The sequence below is a fragment of the Carassius gibelio genome, chromosome A16 (assembly GCF_023724105.1).
Source record: "Carassius gibelio isolate Cgi1373 ecotype wild population from Czech Republic chromosome A16, carGib1.2-hapl.c, whole genome shotgun sequence".
In the NCBI taxonomy this organism is placed as follows: Eukaryota; Metazoa; Chordata; class Actinopteri; order Cypriniformes; family Cyprinidae; genus Carassius; species Carassius gibelio.
In genome coordinates, this window is record NC_068386.1 from 14411112 (window position 1) to 14430445 (window position 19334).

The 19334-nt window shown below is 37.7% G+C and overlaps 1 protein-coding gene across 1 annotated transcript in view; it reads left to right on the plus strand.

The window, feature by feature from the left end:
• Positions 1–9651: 9651 nt before the first annotated feature.
• The window catches only part of LOC128030101 (ephrin-A3), a 48878-nt gene continuing 39195 nt past the window's right edge, over positions 9652–19334 (plus strand). The window contains exon 1 of the mRNA XM_052617594.1: positions 9652–10310. Within this exon, the coding sequence (XP_052473554.1) occupies positions 10204–10310 (107 nt within the window). The 5' untranslated portion in view covers positions 9652–10203. The remainder of the gene's footprint in view (positions 10311–19334) is intronic.

The window sequence follows — 19334 nt, forward strand, 5'->3', positions numbered from 1 at the left end:
AGGAGTCAGGATGCACAGATGTTTATCAGTAAGTTGATAAACTGTGTTTACAAGGTACCAGCATTATAATGATTTAGCATTTAGAATAAACAATAATTTGGCTCGTCAAATGCAATCATTCCAGATGCACTTTTAACCCTGTTCTTTAATGTTCTACTACAAAAGAGAGTCAGAAAATGTCATAAACTCAAGCAAGAGCAGTTCCAGTCTAACGATTATTAAAATGCATTCTAATTGCTATTACAAGAAGTAGAAAATCACAACATCCTGTTTTAAGTGGAAAAGCTATGAATCATAATCCATTTCTTGTTTAAGAAATGTCACTGCATATTATGTGTCAGAGTGTTTTTTCATAATGAGTGAATAATCTTATATGTAAGAACATATACACATCATTTTTACTCCTGAAAAGCTTAATTTTGCACCCTCACTAAGAGCATATGATGATGATGTTTTGGGCTTTACATCTGTGTAAATGATGTAGATCTCAGCTCCGCCCACTGACCCGGTGAGACCAGCATACTCAGCACAACAGCTGGGAGATGATGCTATAAACTGCCGTACAAGTCTCAAGCTGCACTGCAGTGTGCAATTATTGTCAGGGTCATTGTCACACATCCACTGCATTTTTTTAATTGAAAAAACAATAAACGTCTCAAGCAGTTAAACACTAAAAGAAAGCACTCAGCAGCCATTCAGAGGGATGAAGAGAGAGCAGGGAAAGTCAGTGGCGTCTGGTGAATTTGAGCAGAGTCACCGTCTTATATTGGCCAATCAATCAACCTATCTGACAGTTATTACGTTAAGCAGCCAATCAGATTGCTCAGCCTCTTTGCCTGAAGGCTGAATATACAGGAAATGATGTGTTTACTTGTGGAAGTAGGACGTGGCACACTGACACAGCTGGTGAGAAGTGCAGACCTGGAACGCATTGGAGAAAATTATTGTTTACCTGTAAAACCGAGTGAAGCGAATGATAGTGCTTAATCTTTGAAATCTGCTTTATTTTAACCAGAATTGTGTGGTTTCTTTGTAGTTTTAAGGCCATGTATTTAATATACTGTAACAACGTCTGTAAATCGGGAAGGAGGAGGCGGGAACTGGCGAACATTCAAATAAAACTTTAATAATAAAATAAACACAAAACAGCCCCTAGACTAAAATGAAGTCCTCTCTCATTGTTCTTCCTCTTTTTATCCTTCCCGAGCTCCTCCGCGGGACTCGAGATGGGTGAGTGGCGTAGGTGTCGCTCACTCTTATTTACTCCACCGGTCTCGCTCCGTTCTCACGGCTCTCGACTCTGCCCCTCTTGTCACATACACATTTAAAATTACATTTTTACCTCCTCTAAACAGATCCAAATTAATGGTTACTTGTCCTGTGCTACAGATTTTATGATAAAGATCCCTCCCCAAAACAACGTTTAACCAGCAAATTGGTCATGGCTGTGAAATAACTAATAGCAATTGGCTACTTTTTTTTTTTTTTTTTTTTGCTTCAGGGGTGAGCTCTTAAGACTGTTCCCTTCTGCTTCCTGTTCCAGTCATAAATAAGTAAACAAAGGAAAAATAACTTTTTTTTTATTACTTCATAATAACAAAATATATATGGATATATATATATATATATATGCAAAATGTATTTAAAAAAAAAAAAATAATAAAATGAAATTTGCAATTGACTTAAATCTAATTGAACCTGAGGACTTTTTATTAAAAAAAATAAATAAAAAAAAATAAATTAAAAAATTTTTTGTTAATTTATTTCAGAAATTAACAAAAGAAAACTTGTTAAAATATTTTAAGGAATCTTGAAGGAAATAATACTATATGCAATTTTTTTTTGCTATTACACGTTCAAATGTCACTCATATTCATCACAAACATTATGCTTGTGCAGGCTCTGTCTTTACCACACACGCAAACTTGCGTGACAACCTCGCTCGTGCCTAAAGCTACACTGTCTCTTAAGGGCACATGAACGTGAAATACTGTGCTTCTCACTTTCCCTTCTCTTAACTCTCTCTCTCTCTCTCTCACACACACACACACAGTATGCAGACATGGTGGATTCACATGTGCCGTTATAGTGTGAACTGCTGACCCAAGCTTTTAGAGAGCAAGGAAAGGATGCTATTGCGGTGAAGGGCACAACTTCTCACAGCCATGTTTCAGCCCCCATTTTAACACACACACACACACACACACGTTTTGAGATTGTAAAAGATTAGGTTCATTGACTTTTAAAAATAGGTGTTGGTGATTTGATGGAAATATATTTTAGTCACTGTGAAGCAGGTTGCCCAAGACTGATCTCTAATTCAAATTTAACATTTTCTCTTTTGGAGAAAGATAATTTTGTTAAAGATCTAATTTTATATGATGATAATATTTCAAATAAAATATATTAAATTATTATACAATTATTTAAATTTTTATTTAGATTAACTTCTGTAACAAAAACACAACTAACTACAATTACAATCTTCTGATGGCAGCTTTATTTATTAACTTTAATAACATTTAAAATAAATTAATTAATTATTTTTATCATTGGGTTGTAAACATGCTTACATCATTAACTTTAAAAACATTTAAAAGAAATTGTAAATAATACTAATGAATTACAGTAAATAGGTTGCAAACGTTTACATTTTTTGTTCTGATATTTTTGTATCGAAAGGGATTAACAGTTTTCCCATTTCACCAAGCATATTATAAATCACATACAAAAGCAGAAATAAGTTATATTATACACAAACAAACAAAAATATTTATTTATTTGTAGATAGCTATAGAGATACTTTGATGTACAACTTTAAGCATATTCAGGAGTATTGTGAAGTCCATAAATGTTATTAAAAACCATGACACTGCAGAGCTCAGGATGCTCTTACAGAACTGATGACTTGGCTTGGAGAAAGCTTGTCAACAAGGACAACAGGAACCTTAAAGAAGCTGTAAAAATTAATGGCAGTGACTGGACACTCCCTGCATTTATTACAAGTCTGAGTTTTAGGGTAGGAATTCAGGACAGAAACTATTTCTTTCAACAAGACCCTGGAACACAAAACCAGTCTTAAGTGTCAATTCTTCAAAATTGGGATTTATAAATAATCTTTCCATTGATGTATGGTTTGTTAGGTTCGGACAATATTTGGCTGAGATAAAACTATTTATAATCTGGAATCTGAGGGTGCAAAAAAATACTGAGAAAATCGCCTTTAAAGTTGTCCAAATCAATTCTTAGCAATGCATATTACTAATCAAAAATTAAGTTTTAATATATATACAGTAGTAAATTAAAAAAAAATATTCACAGAACATGATCTTTACTTAAAATCTTAATGATTTTTGGCATAAAAGAAAAATTGATAATTTTTTTTGGCTATTGCTAAAGATATATCCCAGCGACTTAAGACTGGTTTTGTGCTCCAGGGTCACATTTAGCAAAAAAAACACAACATCCAAAAACCATGGCAGAAAATCCAAAAGAAATATTTGCCAAACCAACACAGCTCATTCCAAACAAACAGTATCCCGACTGTCAAGCACGCTGGGGGTTCCTCTCGTTGGCAGAGACGTCTGTGCACAGGACACCTCTGTGCTGTCTCACAGAGCTTTAAAGAACAATGAGATGAACTCTCCAGGTGTCTTACCATACAGAGACCGACACTGTAAGAAAGTGAAAATGTGCAGTTGTTATTTGAAGCAGCTATTTCTGCTTGACCTGATCATTGCAAAATGCACCATTTTGGTGTACAGTGTATCCCAACAGACTGAATGCACATGGTCGAAACATGAAAACATTACAATCAAAGCAGAACTTTTGAAACATTTGTTTAGCAGAATAGATCTGCTTCCAAAACATTTATTATTTTTTTTCAATTTACCTCAATTTTACCTTTTATCTTAGCAGAAACAAAAGGGATTATGATGCTTCTTCATATCCACTGTAGATAATTAAACTTTAATAACTTTAATAAAAGACACCTTTGGTTAAATTAGATTCCATTTTTAATTTTCTAAACTTAATGTGTGCATAAAACAAGTGCATGTGTGTCATCTCATTGAGCCTCTCTTTCCCTCACGAACACACACGAACACAAACATCCAGTAAGTGCTCAGAGGGGAGAGGATATTCCTGCGGGGCAGTGCAGCTCTGCAGGCCTGATTTATGTCAGCGCTGTTCATGGAAGAAACCCAGCAGAGGCCAGTCCTCATCATCTGATCACTGATCAGCACTGCATCAGCAGGAGGCCGCATCAGCTGCTCTGTGCTCTAAACATCCACAGACCTAGCTTCATCAACACTGCTCATAAAAACTGCTGCAGGTGCCGAGAACATTTATTTGATGTCATTTTTACTTTATTTATGCCATGTTTTGCCTTTTGATTAATTGTGATTATTATTTATAATAAGTTCATATTTTCAGGATGTTTTATTTCTCCGTTTTTAACAATTTCATATCAAATAATTAATGTTAATCTGAGTGGGGGAGAAAAGTTTCAGCTGAGCTCGCAACTGTGCATGATACTATAGCCAAATTATAATCAAACTACCACGCTTATGAAGAATATTAAATGTTACAGTGCATAGTTGTTGTTATTAATATATGTCATGATGGTGTTTACAGTTAAGTTTAGTGATGTTCTGTGTTTAAGTCACAATTATACGAGATCAGTGTTTCTGTAGTGCACACATGTGAAGTGTATATATGCAGATGGAGCCTGTAGAAATGAAGGAAAAATCGCTGGGACTTTCGCAAGTTGAGAAGAAACTTCTATGTGCGGACAATAAACCACAATACAAACTGAAAACGTGTACGCGAAGGCTCGTGTGTGCAGCAGAATTTTCTTGTTCGCTCGCAGGTTTTACCGTTCACGAGTAGCTATGGCAAGTGTTTTACTTTTTTTTTTTTTTTTTTTTTTGTGCTTGTAGCTAAATGTCACTTCAAAGGCTAATATTTCCCATGTCGCTACATGTGTGTCAGTCTTGTTGTAAAATGTAGGTAAATTAAAACAAAATGTTTTTTTTTTACAACAATAAACGTATATCCAAAATGTTGTTTTAATTTGGGGGAACGCAAATAGTTATTCTATGGCATCACAGCAATAAATAAATAAATAAAATATTTATTAAAAACTTCTATTTGTTCACTTCAGAAAAAAAACAAAAAAAACATGAGTAGGCCTACACTCAACTCGATATGGATAAATGTAAAAACACAGCACTATGTAACTTATTCTGTATTTACAATTTGCTAAATGTATATAATTAGCCAGTACATCATAAAATCATCTACCAAACCGCCTATTCGTCTTATCCCAAATCACTACGGTACATTCATAATAAGTGATTATTTTTGGACTATTGTAGCCTGTCCGTGTACACCTCCGCGGAGTAACACATAGGCTACCTGCGTGAATCGCTATAGACATAAACTTGGAGAAGTAGCTCCGTTTAGAATGTTCTTCCGCGGGATGCGTCCAGTAATAACCGCTAGAGCGCCAACAATTTACATAACTAGTGCTGCTTTAAAAATGTAGCGATTTAAAAAGGCCATTTTCTTTTCATTGTTGGTCATGTGGATGAAAGTTTATTGCTTTCAAGAGAACGGAACTAAAACACAATTTGAATGCAGGAGGTTATGCAAGTGAATAGTCATTCAGATGATCATGAGAGGCACACCTAACATATCTAAGAGGATAGAGGAAGCCAAGGATTATAAATGAATAATAGGCCTATTTTAAATGATATGTCTCTGAAATTTAAGCCTTTGGCTCTCTGTTGGTAACATGCCAAATTTGAGCAGAAGCTTGCAAAACACAAGCACATCTGCACAGCAATCTGAACAAAACCTGCCAAACATTTCAAATTTGATGGGGGAGAGAGAAAAAGATCAGTGAGAAGAGAGAGATCAAAGCCGGAAGAGTGTGGAAGAGAGAAGGGAGAGAGATTGGAGGGGGAGGACTGTTGGAAGAGGAGAAAGATGATGAAACACTTTTTGCAGAGTAATATTTTCAACAAAACTACTGTACCATTCATCCACATATATCAGTCATCAGAATCCAAACAAATGTTTCTCTCTTTTTCGTTCTCTGAAACCCTGCCCTCACCACACGGCCTTCATTCCATCGCTGCCGGCATGACTCTCTCGTTCATCCATCTTTTCCAAAGTGCTCTCCTTCCCTTCTTGTCCTTCGCTCCCTCCCTCCATCTCGCACTCTCCCTCAGCGTGCACTAAACAAATAACGATTGTATTTATCTCTATCATTCTCTCCATTTTCCTTTCCTCTCTCTTGTTTTCTTGCTCCCTCGTTCAATATTTCATGTGAATGAGAGCGTATCTATTCTAAGCTTGCTCTCCGCCGCCTCCCCTTCCTCCCCAGTTGTTAAAAAAATCCTTTTTCTCTCCACATCCTTCTTTCTGTCTACCTCCTTTCCCTCCATTTCTATAAATCTTTCTGTCTCCCACATCATCCCTGATGTTCTGTGTCCCATTTTTGCTCTCCCTCTTTGGCTTTCCATGACTGGACAATGTCCACTTCATTTATACAAAGAGGCTTTTAGCCAGCGTGCCTCTTTTCTCCATTGTTTGGCAAACAACACACACACACTCACATGCACAGGCTTTTCTGTTTTTCCGTCTCTTTTATTATTATACTCTTTTCTTTTTCACCGGTCTTAGTAATATCTCTCCGCCAGTTTTTTGATCTTCTTGTTTCTCTCTCTCTTACCCTCTCTTATGTGTGCTCTATCTGTGTCAGTGTTGTTTTAGGCACAGCAGTGGAAGGTAAACAGTGAGATTGAAAATTCATGTCAGACAGATGAGTGAGAGGAACCGAGAGCAAAGGAGGGAAGGAGAGTGACAGAAAGAGAGAGAGAGTGGGAGAGCATGTGTGAAGGGCCACTTTTGCTTCTTAATTTGGAAACAAAGAAGCTCTCAGATATAACCGGTCCTGCAAAGCAACAAATTTGGCTTAGGACCATGCTGTCGATTACTACAGGTGGTGAATTTGACTTGTTCCTTTAGCTGGTAAAAAAAGATATTCAATTCACTGAAATAGTATTCAATGTGAAAAAAGACAAAAAAGAGAGAAAGAATGGAAAACATATTACAGTAATGCACTTACTGTACAATTGAAAAGCTGGCAGCCAAGTGTTCAAGAGAGCTTAAAAGCAGAAATGTGAAGTTTGAGATTGTTAAAGCAGGAATTCATCAAATGTATAGGGTATAGTAGACGAGATTAAAATATAATTTGTAAATGCTATAGTTTATGCTGCACAATAGAAACGCTTCTCCACACTTGCTTTTGAATTTTGATCACAGTTCTATTATATCTGGAAACGAGATCTGGGAACTTGGGTAAGTGCTACAAATATAAATCGAACGTATAAATCGGTGATGCCGCAGTCACAGCGAGAGAACTTCCGTGTCATAAGGTCAGCCGTCCTGCCAGATGTGTTTGTGTTTTAGTTGGGTAGTTTATATCTGAAAACAAATCAAAGTTGGGCAAGAGCTGAATGTTCTATTAGATTGAAGGCTACGAATGTGTGGAGATTGGATTTGAGAGCAAGAACCGGCCATGTGACAGATAGAACCGAGCAGGAACTCCCCGAGCTAAATGTCAGAAGGGCCACGGTGTCACAGGGCCTGAAAATGATACACTACCATTTTTCATCATCTGCTCCTGAGACAGAGAGACACAATTGAATTGGGAGGCAGTATTGCAAATGAAAGATGTTTTATGAAAACTGACAATAGCCTGTCATGGTTATATAAAATGGTTTGAATCGTCGAAAATAAAGAAATGAAAAAAGGATGGAATAGAAAGGATATGTAAATCTCTCACTCTAGGGGGAGCGCACAACTGACTTGCTTGGATATTACAATTTAGGAGCTATTTATGATTGCAAATTTCAAACTCAATTCGCAACATACTTAAAATACATGGAATCTTAGTGTGTGAAGGGGATGCTGAAGAGGGAATATTTTCCTCTAGACTTACCGTACCAATTTACATTTTTTTCTTGCTTGAGACCAAAAACTTTTGTGCTGACAGGGCGAAGGAACAACTGTTGAAAATAGGAGTGAAATATTTCGTTTCTGCCATAGAAACTCTGGCGGAGAGAAAGATGGCAGGCTGATGAGACTGAGGCACACAAAGAGGTGACAGAGGTAGATCACAAGAGAGTGAGCGAACAAAAGGAGGACAGGAATAGACTTCGAAAGAGTCAATGTAGCTTGACACAATGGATGTAGGGTGAAGACAGGAGGAGCTGGCAAATGTGTATGTGTGTGTGTGCGTGTGTGTGTGTGTGTGTGTGTGTTTGGGGGGAGGTTACTGTGCTTCACAAATGGGCGGGGGGGGGGGGAGACAGGTGAGAAGTAGTAAAAAACAAAAAAAGAGGGAAAAGACAAAAAGACAGAGGGATTCCCCAATGACACCTAATCTCTTCCTCTCTTTCTCACTGTCCTCTCTCCCTCTATTCCCTCCTTTTCTCCCAATAAATCATTTTGACTTCTCCTTAACCAACTCATTCCCAGCAGACAGGAGGCAAACTGCATCTATCCCTCCTCTGCAACTCTCTCCTTCCTCTCGCTTGCTCGCTTTTTCTCATTCCTGAAAAAAATAAACCCTAAAAACCCCCAAAACTATCACGGCTATAGCCAAGGCAACGTGTCTTAAGGCATCATGACATCGACCAGGATGTAATAAATATTACATAGCACTTTTCCCTCTAACTATCTACAACCATTTCTGTATCTGGGCATTATCTATTCACCTGTATTTCTAGATGCACCCCAGATAGACAGACAGACAGATAGATCAGGGTTTCCAGGTCTGCATAACAAAACCAGCCCAACTGATACTCAAAACTAGCACAATCATGGCCAAAACAGCCCAGTAGTGATCCTGGAGGGTCAGAACTGCCTTCCAGGGGGTTCCAAAACAGTGGACTTGCCAACACTGAGATAGATAGATAGATAGATAGATAGATAGATAGATAGATAGATAGATAGATAGATAGATAGATAGATAGATAGATAGATAGATAGATAGAGGGTGGTTTGTGTATGTGTGCTGAGGTTTATGGCAGGCCTGACATGAGGGACACACACATAAAACACTGATTACTATCATTAACATCAGCTCAACATCCTTATGCGGTTGAGTAGATACCATGAGTGAAGGACAGAGATAGAGATGAGCCAATCCATCAATCCATTTCCCCTCCTAAGAGGATTTCCCATAATTATTCCATATTAGAAAAGACTTGGGGAGAGAGAGAGAGAGAGAGCAGGAGCATAGAAGGATGGAGGTTTGCTAATAAAATGATATAAAGCACTGCACTCTGACAGACAGTAAGAGGATTGTGCTGGTAGGTAATTAAAACTGCACTAGGAACGGTCTCCGTCGTAATTGTTTAATGATATAAAATAAAGATTGTCTCGTCCGTCTCGAGAGCAGCTGTCTGAAAGCATCTCTGAAAGACTGAGAGCTGGAGCCAGCGGACGCGCGCTTTTGTGCTGGGCAGGAGGCGGAGCTGGTGACTGAACGAGCACAGCCTACCAAACAGTGCGCGCTGGCGTGTGTGTGTGTGTGTGTGTGTGTGTGTGTGTGTGTGCGAGAGAGAGAGAGAGCGGCGAATATGGCCAAAGAGAGCGAATAAAACTCGCTTGAGCACTTGTTCGTCACACAAATGCAAGTGTAAAACATCCCGCAGCCGCCGCGCGCAGGATGCTCCACGAGCATCCTTCCAGATACGATCTTACGAGCAGCATCAGCAAAAGAAAATATTAGTTTTACAGTCACGGAGCCTCGTTACATCCCGAGTTTCTCCAGCGTTACGGGAGGACACCCGCATTTAAACTCCCAGCACCCGGCTGCCAGCATCTCTCTGCTCCGTCCGCGGAGATCCAGCAGCGCGCGATCAGCGCTGGTCTCGTGTCGGACTATAGGATTTGGGTGGACGCCATGGGGACAAAGGGAGGGGATCTTCGCCATGGATTCTGACTTTTTAAACACTTAATATAAACCTATAGATTGCGAAACCCCTATAGAAGTAGTTGAGCGAGCTGCGCTTTGGTCGCGTCTCTTCCTGCCCTTCTTCGCCGAACGGGATGGTTCCAGCGCAGCGTCGCGTGGGGTGAGAAGATCTTGCAAGACTAGGAAGAAAAGCGAGAGATCGAGGGATTATGGCACTCTTCGCGCTCTGTCTTTTTATTCTGACGCTCACCTGCACGAACTTTGACCTGGTGACTGCAGCCAGGCACGCGGTACACTGGAACAGTTCAAACATACTGTAAGTCGTCTTTTTAAACGTCATTTCCCCGACAATAAGGCGTCATTTATTCTAAAAATACACTTACATAGATTTTAAAAAATACTTGAAAAATAGCAAAAATGTTGTGTGTGTGTGTGTGTGTGTGTGTGTGTGTGTGTGTGTGTGTGTTTATAGCAGGGAAAGTAAAATATAAACCAAATGTCGCATGCAATTCTCCAGTTTGAAACCGTTTTAGAGGTTTACACTCACAGGGATTCCCTTTTGGGGCAGGTGCACCAGTATACAAGGACAGGAGCTTTTTGAGATGTGTCATGTTTGTGTGTATTGTGAATGTGTTTGTCCATATTTCTGTATGACTATAATCAGTGCAGGTGTTTGTTTTGGTAATAGGCTTTATTTTGATATATTTCCTAGTAGTAAGGGTGATATATCTCCTAGATCTCTTGAGTTTGAAAACAACCACATGCAGGTTAGGTTGATGTTTGCTGAATATTAGTGTTTTGTAGTCCTCATAACTTTGTAGTCATAATCTGTAGAGCTCATCTGAGGTCTTTTTGTCAATTACTTTAGTAAAAATCAAATACAACAAAGCAGAGTTATGCCTCAAGCCCCAACTGTAATGTTGACCAAACATGTAGTACTAATCATTGGAAACTCCAGATGTTGCATACTGTCATGACAAAAAGAGACTTCCGCTCCAAATAGGAGCCTTGTACAGTTTCTTATGTTGTATGTTGTAGAAATGTGGTCAGGTTTGTGCTTTTGTCCTCACAGAACTGCTTTCTCTTTCCTTGTGTGTCTCTTTCCATCCCTTCTCCATTCTCTTGCACTCCTGCATGTTTCTCTCATGGAGTCACTGTGCGTTTCTCCCCCTCTGCTTTTCCGTTCTCCTCCCTCTTTCAGAATCATACATGGAGCTTGGTCTAGTCCCCTGTTTCTTTTCCTTCCATCTGCAGTAATTAGCTGCACTTTTTCAAAATGACCTCAATATGCCTGCATTGTGACACTATTCAATCTCAGCATCTCTCTCTGTCTCACACACACAGTCTCTCTCTCTCTCACACACATACACACTTCGTTTTTAACTTCATATTAGAATGGATGAGGTTGGTTTGGTCACGGTTAGGTATGTCGGCTCTGACTGAATGGTAAATTAGAGCAACAGTGGGGATATAAATGAGTGTGTTAGAGTGATATGGCTCTACTGGTTGTAAAACCTACAAATTAATGCAGAAACTGGCCTAATTTACAGGTACTGTTCACACTAATAAGTAGCTTGGGGCAGAATACAAATTTGGCCTAAATGAAAATCAAATTAAACACATGCACCACCAGGAGCCCACCTGCCTGAGAGCTTCTTATTTATTGGTACTTCTATCTTAATCTCTATCTCAATCACTCACTCACTTTTTACATTTTACAGAGGTTTTCTGTCATGAAAATCTGGAGCTTGTTTTTAAGCTGGCATACAAGGTACAATTTTAAAAGCCACTGGATATCCCCTTTTTTGCCCCTCTTTGAGTTTCACCCCTATGCTGTTTGCATACACCAATGTATACTGTATATATTATAATTAATGTTTTACTTATAGGGCTATATGATCATCGTGCTTGAATATGGCCGCTTGACCGGCTACAAGTTCATAGGGCAACAAAACTCATACACCCCCCCCCATAAATTAACAGATTTTATCCTATTACAGCCATGCAAATGCAAACATTTCCAATTTGAATCATGATAAAAAGCGATAATTTTTGCCTTACAACAGTGGTTGTCAACCAAGTGGGCCGGGACCCACTATGGGACCTCATGGTTGAAGGAGGGCTTCATACATTAAATTAATACATTATTATTAACGCAATGATTATTTATTATTAATCAATTACAATAAAATAAATATGATTATGTCTTGTGAACAAAACCATACAGTCTGAACATATTGTCTTGAACGTTAATCACACATGTTAATGAAAAAGTGTTTTGCGCTTAATTTTGCACTAAATTTGCACCACGTGCTTTTCCATTCACACCGGAGTGCTCACTGTGCTGAGAAATTATAAGTGCTTCTTCCACCCAGTTTCAGCAAACTGAGAAAGCTGCCTAACTGCATTAGCATCGGTAGCAGCACGGGGCGGATATGCTACGTGATAAAACCAAATTAAACTGGCTTATTTTCATGGATTAAGTTTAATGAGACTTCTACAGCAAATGTCATTACACACTTTCGGCCGACTGCACAGTAGAAAGTATGGACATTAACCTCGTTTTACTATGAGCTTTACTAAGACGTGTTATAGGAAGAGTGTACTTCATTTTGGTAAAAAAAGTGTGAGGGGAAATTAGCCTGTGAGCTAGCATTATCGGTGTGTATGTGTGTGTGTGTGTGTGTGTAGACTTCCCTCTCCATAAATGCTTTGCAACACTGATGACACACTGTTACCTCAGCTTGGCCTAGTTATACAGCACAGAGAAAGAGAGAAATAGAGAGTGATTTAGAGCTGATACTAAAGCATTGTATTGCTAAATGTTGCTCTATATTCTCCTTTTATAAATATGCTTATTCTTAGGGGTCACAGCCTAGATGCTAATAGCTGTTATAGCTGTGGTCAGTGTGCTGAATTTGGGACTACAGCCAAAGCTGCACAGTCACTCCGTCTCTCGTCACTGTGGACCAGACCGAACAAGCTAGTATTCTGGTGTTTTGACTCAGGGGTTTGATACGGCACGAGTGTGTGAGTGTGAGTGTTGTATAACTAAACGTCTTTGTTTCGAGCAGAGCACGTTTGGTGTAAACAGTAAGAGAGGTGCCGTCGGCGATGAGGTAAAAAAATGAAAAACAAAGCAACCAGACCAATGCCTCCTCATTCATCTTCTAAGAGAGTTATAGCTGAGAATGTACTTTCAGCTCGCACACGTACACACACTGACAATTACTGAGCACGGAGTGGGCAGTGATCCTAACGGCCCTACACTCTCGCTCCAGTGATGCGCATCCCAGAAAAAAAAAACACACACAACCCTCTCAGACGCATAATTGAGAAACAGGGTTGAATAAATACATACGAACCACCGGTTTTCCTGGCCAAACAAACATCTCTGCTGACGAGAGGATAGATTCTATTTTCACATTCTGAGTGAATGCTTCATTATAGTCACATGAGGGAACTCTAGGGTTTATATGGTACGTAATTGAGAAAAAACACTGAACACGTGTAAAGTTAGTAGAGGTGAAGTGAGTGTGAATTTCAAGTGGATCAGATCCTGATTCTCCTGTTGTCTTTGCTTGTAAAGTACCATAACAACTGCTTGTACAATACACAGTCAGATTTCGCATCATCAAGCAGCACTATGCTGTAGTGAATCTACAGAAGTGGAGGCCGATAAGCACTGAGAGAGTTTAGTACAGTACAGCATGGTCATGTCATTTCTATACGGACTGTGTGTAATTAAAACACATAGGAAACAATTATGAGTACAGTCTACATCTCATATGAGTGCACACCATTCAGATGACTCTTCACAGAGTTTATTTCTTAATTTTTGAAATAAAAGAAAAAATAGCACCAAACTACAGAATGCACCTACATTTTTTGAAATATAAATCTATATAGAAAGTGATTATGACAGCATTTGTTTTGTCAGTTTTCCATCAGATAATGATCCTAATGGAAAGTACTGGAGCAAACAATGGTTTCTATGGTTACCACAGGGCAGGCAAACGTGTTTTTGTTTAAGAGCATCTATTTAGGCTACTGCTTGGTGAAATTCAGGGTCTGAGTAGGGTGTAAACTTGACATACTGAAATGTTTGAAAATCTTGTTATTTACACTATATATTTATAAGGAATATATACGTTTCACTTGTTTTGCTTCCTTCAAGGTTAAAATGGGGTCAGACCCCCTTAAATTGTCCTCTGTATAAGATGCTAATAGTGGCACATATGAAGGATGATTTAAGTGATGAAAGATTTATGATACTTAAGTTCCTGCAGAGAAACGGTGTTGAAAAAAAAAAAAAAACAGAAAGGGGGTCCTGTTTACACTGTGCATAACAGTACAAGCCCCCCCCCAATTAATTTTGAACTTATGAGGTTATGTCAACTCCTATGCTTGAAAGTTTCATAAGCATGTGCTCTTCAACCTGCACTTTGATGACTTAAGGTTTAATTATTCGAAAATAATTGTAGCTTTATCCTTTAATTTATAATATAACATTTTATGCAATAAAGGTGCATACACTACTGTTCAAAAAATGGTAGGATTATTGAAACTGTAATTATACAAAATATACCTTTTTAACATTTTCATAAAATAAATGCATCATTGGTGCATCATACAAAATATACCGTTTTAACATATTTTCATAAAATAAATGATTTTTTTTTTAAGTAAAAAAAAAATGCTCACCAAGGATGCATTTTTTTATTTTAGTTTGTATGATTACAGTTTAAGTATATTTTAAAATGTAATGTATTCCTGTGAATTTTAAGCAGCGTTAACTTTGCTCTCGCAATAATATGGTGCTTAACAAACATTTATTATTATTATCAATGCTGAAAACTGCTTAATAGTTTGTGGAAACGTGATACATTTCAGAATTAATGATACTTGGATTAATAGGATTTAAAAAGAACAACATTTCAATAGAAATATTTTTAAAAATGGTAAATGTTTTTACTGTCACATTTGATCAATTAATGCATCCTTGCTGAATTAAAAATTGTTTCTTTACAATAAATAAATAAATAAATACATACATAAATAAATAAATCTTACTGACCCCAACAAAACTTTAAACAGTAGTGAATATTCAGATATAAGTCTGAATTACAGTATAGCATATTATTGGATGCAGGCCATTGTCATAGCTGGTGTTTTTGAGTGTATTTGTGTCCATACAAGAAAGAGCACAGGTGTGTCCAGGTGTTGTGCAGATGGCTCTCACATGTACAGTTTGGTTCAAGTGAGGTGAGCTGACATGCTGTGCGGAGGTTAAAACCTTTGGCATAAGCAGCTACCTTGATATTTTTTCCTGAATTGTCATTAGCATTGAATAAACAAGGGATTTGATTGGCAGATGGAAGGAAAGACTGAATGGCAAAGCCCATAAATCAGATAACAGTCCAAGGTTTGCATATGCAAATTGCTCTGTGCATATTCATGAGTAAACGAAGAGATCTATCTAAGTGACAAAAAAGAACTGGTTCTCGTTCATCAACTTCGTGTTATCATGGAGTTGAAGCCAGTCTGTGCGCGTGTGCGCGTGTGCTTTATGATCTTAGTATCTATATGAAGAGCAACAATCTTAATTACTAATGCCAGTTCAACTGAGGCTGATGAATGAGGCAGTTGTGCATAACCACATCCACTTATCACACCAATCACTTCTGTTTATTTATTCTTCGTCATGGTGAGAAGTTGCAATGAATGCAGGGGATGCCACGTAAGAAGATGCTCCATGCTCTTCTTTTCTATAGCGGTGCCTTTAGTTAGTCATTCATAATCACACTATTTATTCATTTAATGTTTTAATACCCTCCTCACCTTCTGTGGCTCAGCCTCCCTTCATTTCATCCATCTTCTCTTCTTAATTATTATTATGAATCCCCTCTCTTTATTTATTAATAATTTCCAAACAGTGTGACACTCTCTAAGAGCATGATAGAAGCAGTGATCCCAGGAGTCTCTGCACACTGTAATAATCCAATAAATAATTGTTGTGCTTATGAGCTTTTTGTAGTTAGTTTCATCACGTACTGTATGGATGGATACAGTGATATATATATACATATATATATATATATATATATATATATATATATATAATTAAGATGAGAATATGTAATGGCCCGTATTCTGTGATTTTTAATTGACTTTTAACTGCTTGCTCATCAAGCAAGTTCATCACAGATCTATATAAACTAACAAACATTATATTGTTTAAAAAAAAACAAGACTTTGTGACCATCTGAAATCATTTTACTCCTGTGTATATGCTTGGTGATGTGTAGCTTGAAACCAAGGTATTTTAAGATAAGTATTATGTGACAGCTAGGTACTGAATATACATACAGTACAAATCAAATATACTGAAAATATCTGCTGAAACTTGACCAGTCAGACACTTTAATATTGAATAAGGAACCCTTTCAATATTTCCAGGTTACCATAGTTGGGTTAACTTCTACAGAGGTGAACGAAAACTACAATAAATATATATTGAGGGTTCACATTTGCCCCACTAGGAGAAGAAATAAATCCACGACAGGGTTTCTGTGTCTTTCCAAAAGAGGAAAAATATCAAGAAGTCGATTATGTTGGTCAAAACAGAGGAAAATTTACAGTCACTCCCTCAACTTCTGTATTAGAAACACTCACCCAGCAGTACTTTTATGTAATTTAATATAGGAAAACACAAAGTAAAGTGTTATAGATGTGCATTAAAATGTAAAAAAGTGAAAACATAACAATGTTGCTAGATTTACAACATTAAAAACTGTGGAAACAAATCATCACAATCTGTGAAAACTTTCAATTTTGCTGATTAGTTAAGGGTTAGATTAACTAATTCATTTTATTTATTTTTTTGAAGTGCAAAGCTAAACAAAGAAGGTTGCGTGAGGTACCTCAGTTGAATGCTGAGAAAATGAAAGTCTCATCACATCTCCGTGACTTTTTGAGTTTTCTCAACTTTTCATTTTTGACAGTGCAGCAGTAGGAGGGGGTCTGGTTGGTACTTTGGGGAGGATGTTAATGCAGATGGAAATGATGTGTATTTCGGGCCTCTTCCAGTCTCAAATTATTCACTTCAAAAGCAGGCCAGATTTGACACACCTTTCATTACTACAGCTCGTGATGATGAAACGAACAACACCGGCTCTCGCCTCGCACCGCTGTTTTATTATAAACAAATGATTTACATTGAAACACCATCTCTGTGGTCTTGTCATCCCTCTTTTTGCGAAATGGCCATGATTCACTCCTCATCTGAAAGTTGCTTTTCTCAGTTTCTCAGTGCTTCAAATCACACACAGAGACACAAACATGCATATACACACAAATGGGTGAGTTTGTGTGGTTGTGTGTGTGGTCCCTCTGAGTGTATGTGTGTGGTCTCTTTATCTCCCTGTGTATTTGTCCTTTGAAGGAGGGGAAGAGCAGTGTAAATGTCTGTGATTTGAACAGGAAGAGCCGTGACTCCCTCTCACTTAAATCCAGCAGGCTGGTGAAGGTGAACCGCTCAATGGAAGAGTCATCTCAACTTAATGAATAGAAAAAAAGAGCATTTGGAGTCTCTCTCTCTCTCTCTCTCTCTCTCTCTCTCTCACTGATTCTTCTGTTACTCTGCTCGTTGGAGCTCTGGCACACAGAACCACTGCTATCTTACACTCAGACAGGCTTCAAAGCCTCTAAACACACACACACATATAGTGAAAGGCTGCCTGAGATTCGTGTACATGGTGATATACAGACACATGGCAGCAGGTTATATTCTCACTGGTGTGTGTTCTGTAAAATTGGGTGGTTTTTTTGGAGGCTTCTGCCTTCTTTTCACATCAAGCAAGAGACAACTGGCACGTGATCCATTTGAACACACACACACACACACACACGTACAAGCGCACAAGTAGGAGATGGAGTAGCACTAATCCAGACAGACAAGCTAATTCTGAAAGTATTGTATATGCAAATGTAAACGTGAAGAGGGTGAAAAGCAGAGGCTTTCAAACAATTAATAATCACACTTACTGCTGCTTTGTGTTAGTTTAGTGTGACTGCTGCATGAACAGGGTTCTTAGCAGGGGTTAAATGAAACTTTCGTTTTATTTCTTGTCAACGAATCAAAGGGTGGCAGATGGCTAGACCTCTGCTTTATCTTTAAGACTTTTCTCAACACAGTGATGTAGCTACATTCAAAATAGTTTTATCAGGGTAAAATGTGCTAAATTAAATAGTTATTTAGTTTAATATTGTTTAATATGACTGAATCAAATTACAATAACAGAAAGGTATTTATTTTTTCAACGTCTGTTCATAGAAATACAGTAGTTTCTTATGGTTATTTATTGCCAAGAATGAGTATGCAACACTTGTTCTCTTTTAAGAAAATGTGTGTGTGTGTGGCAAAATCCCAGCTGCTTCCCATGACACAGTTTTCCCATATTCCCCTCTGCAATAATTTTTAATGGAGAATTGTGAGCACTTTCTCTTTATATGAGGAGACGTGTGTGTACGTGCATGTGTATCTCTATGTGTGTGTGTAGAATGGGGTTTTTAATGGGAATTTTTTGCCATTAAAGCCATCATTAGCTGGGCCATGAGTGCGCCCTGTTCACCATAATCATGAACATAATTAGAGAATTAGCAAGAGTTTGAGTGTGTGTGTGTGTGCACATCATGGATGTTAATGGAGAGATTTTAAATGGACAAGCTAAATTATGACCTTGTATAATAGACTTTTTATCAGCCAATGTCAGACTGTGCTTCAGGAATTGGTCTCTGTGTCACACTGATGAGTGTACGTGTTTGTGTGCGCGCATGCGTTATTGTGTGTAATTCAAGTATTTTACATTTTTTTGCATATGGCAATGATTTTTTGAGGACTGTCAATCGATTGGAAGTTTTAATCAAATTATTTGCATAATATGTCAGTTAATAAACCAATTTAGTTGTAATTTCATACCTGCAAGTGTGTATATTTGCTGATAAAAGACCCCAAATAAAGATACTAGATGTAAGATTATTCGAGATTTTTTTTAAATGTATAATTTTCTGTTGCGGTTTCATATTTAATTGTGCATGCACATTTTTCCTATTTTTACACCTAGATTACCTTTAACGTCTAATGCTCACTTAAATTTAATCTTTAAAAGCACAAGCATTTTTATAACACTGTTAAATGTAATATCCTTTTTCATCCTGTACATTATCCATTTCATTTAGCATTTCAAAAGATTAATAGTTTTTAGTGTTCAAATTTGTTTTCTTATTTATGTTAAAACTGAATATGTAATTTATAGTATAGGTTTTCGGCCATAACATA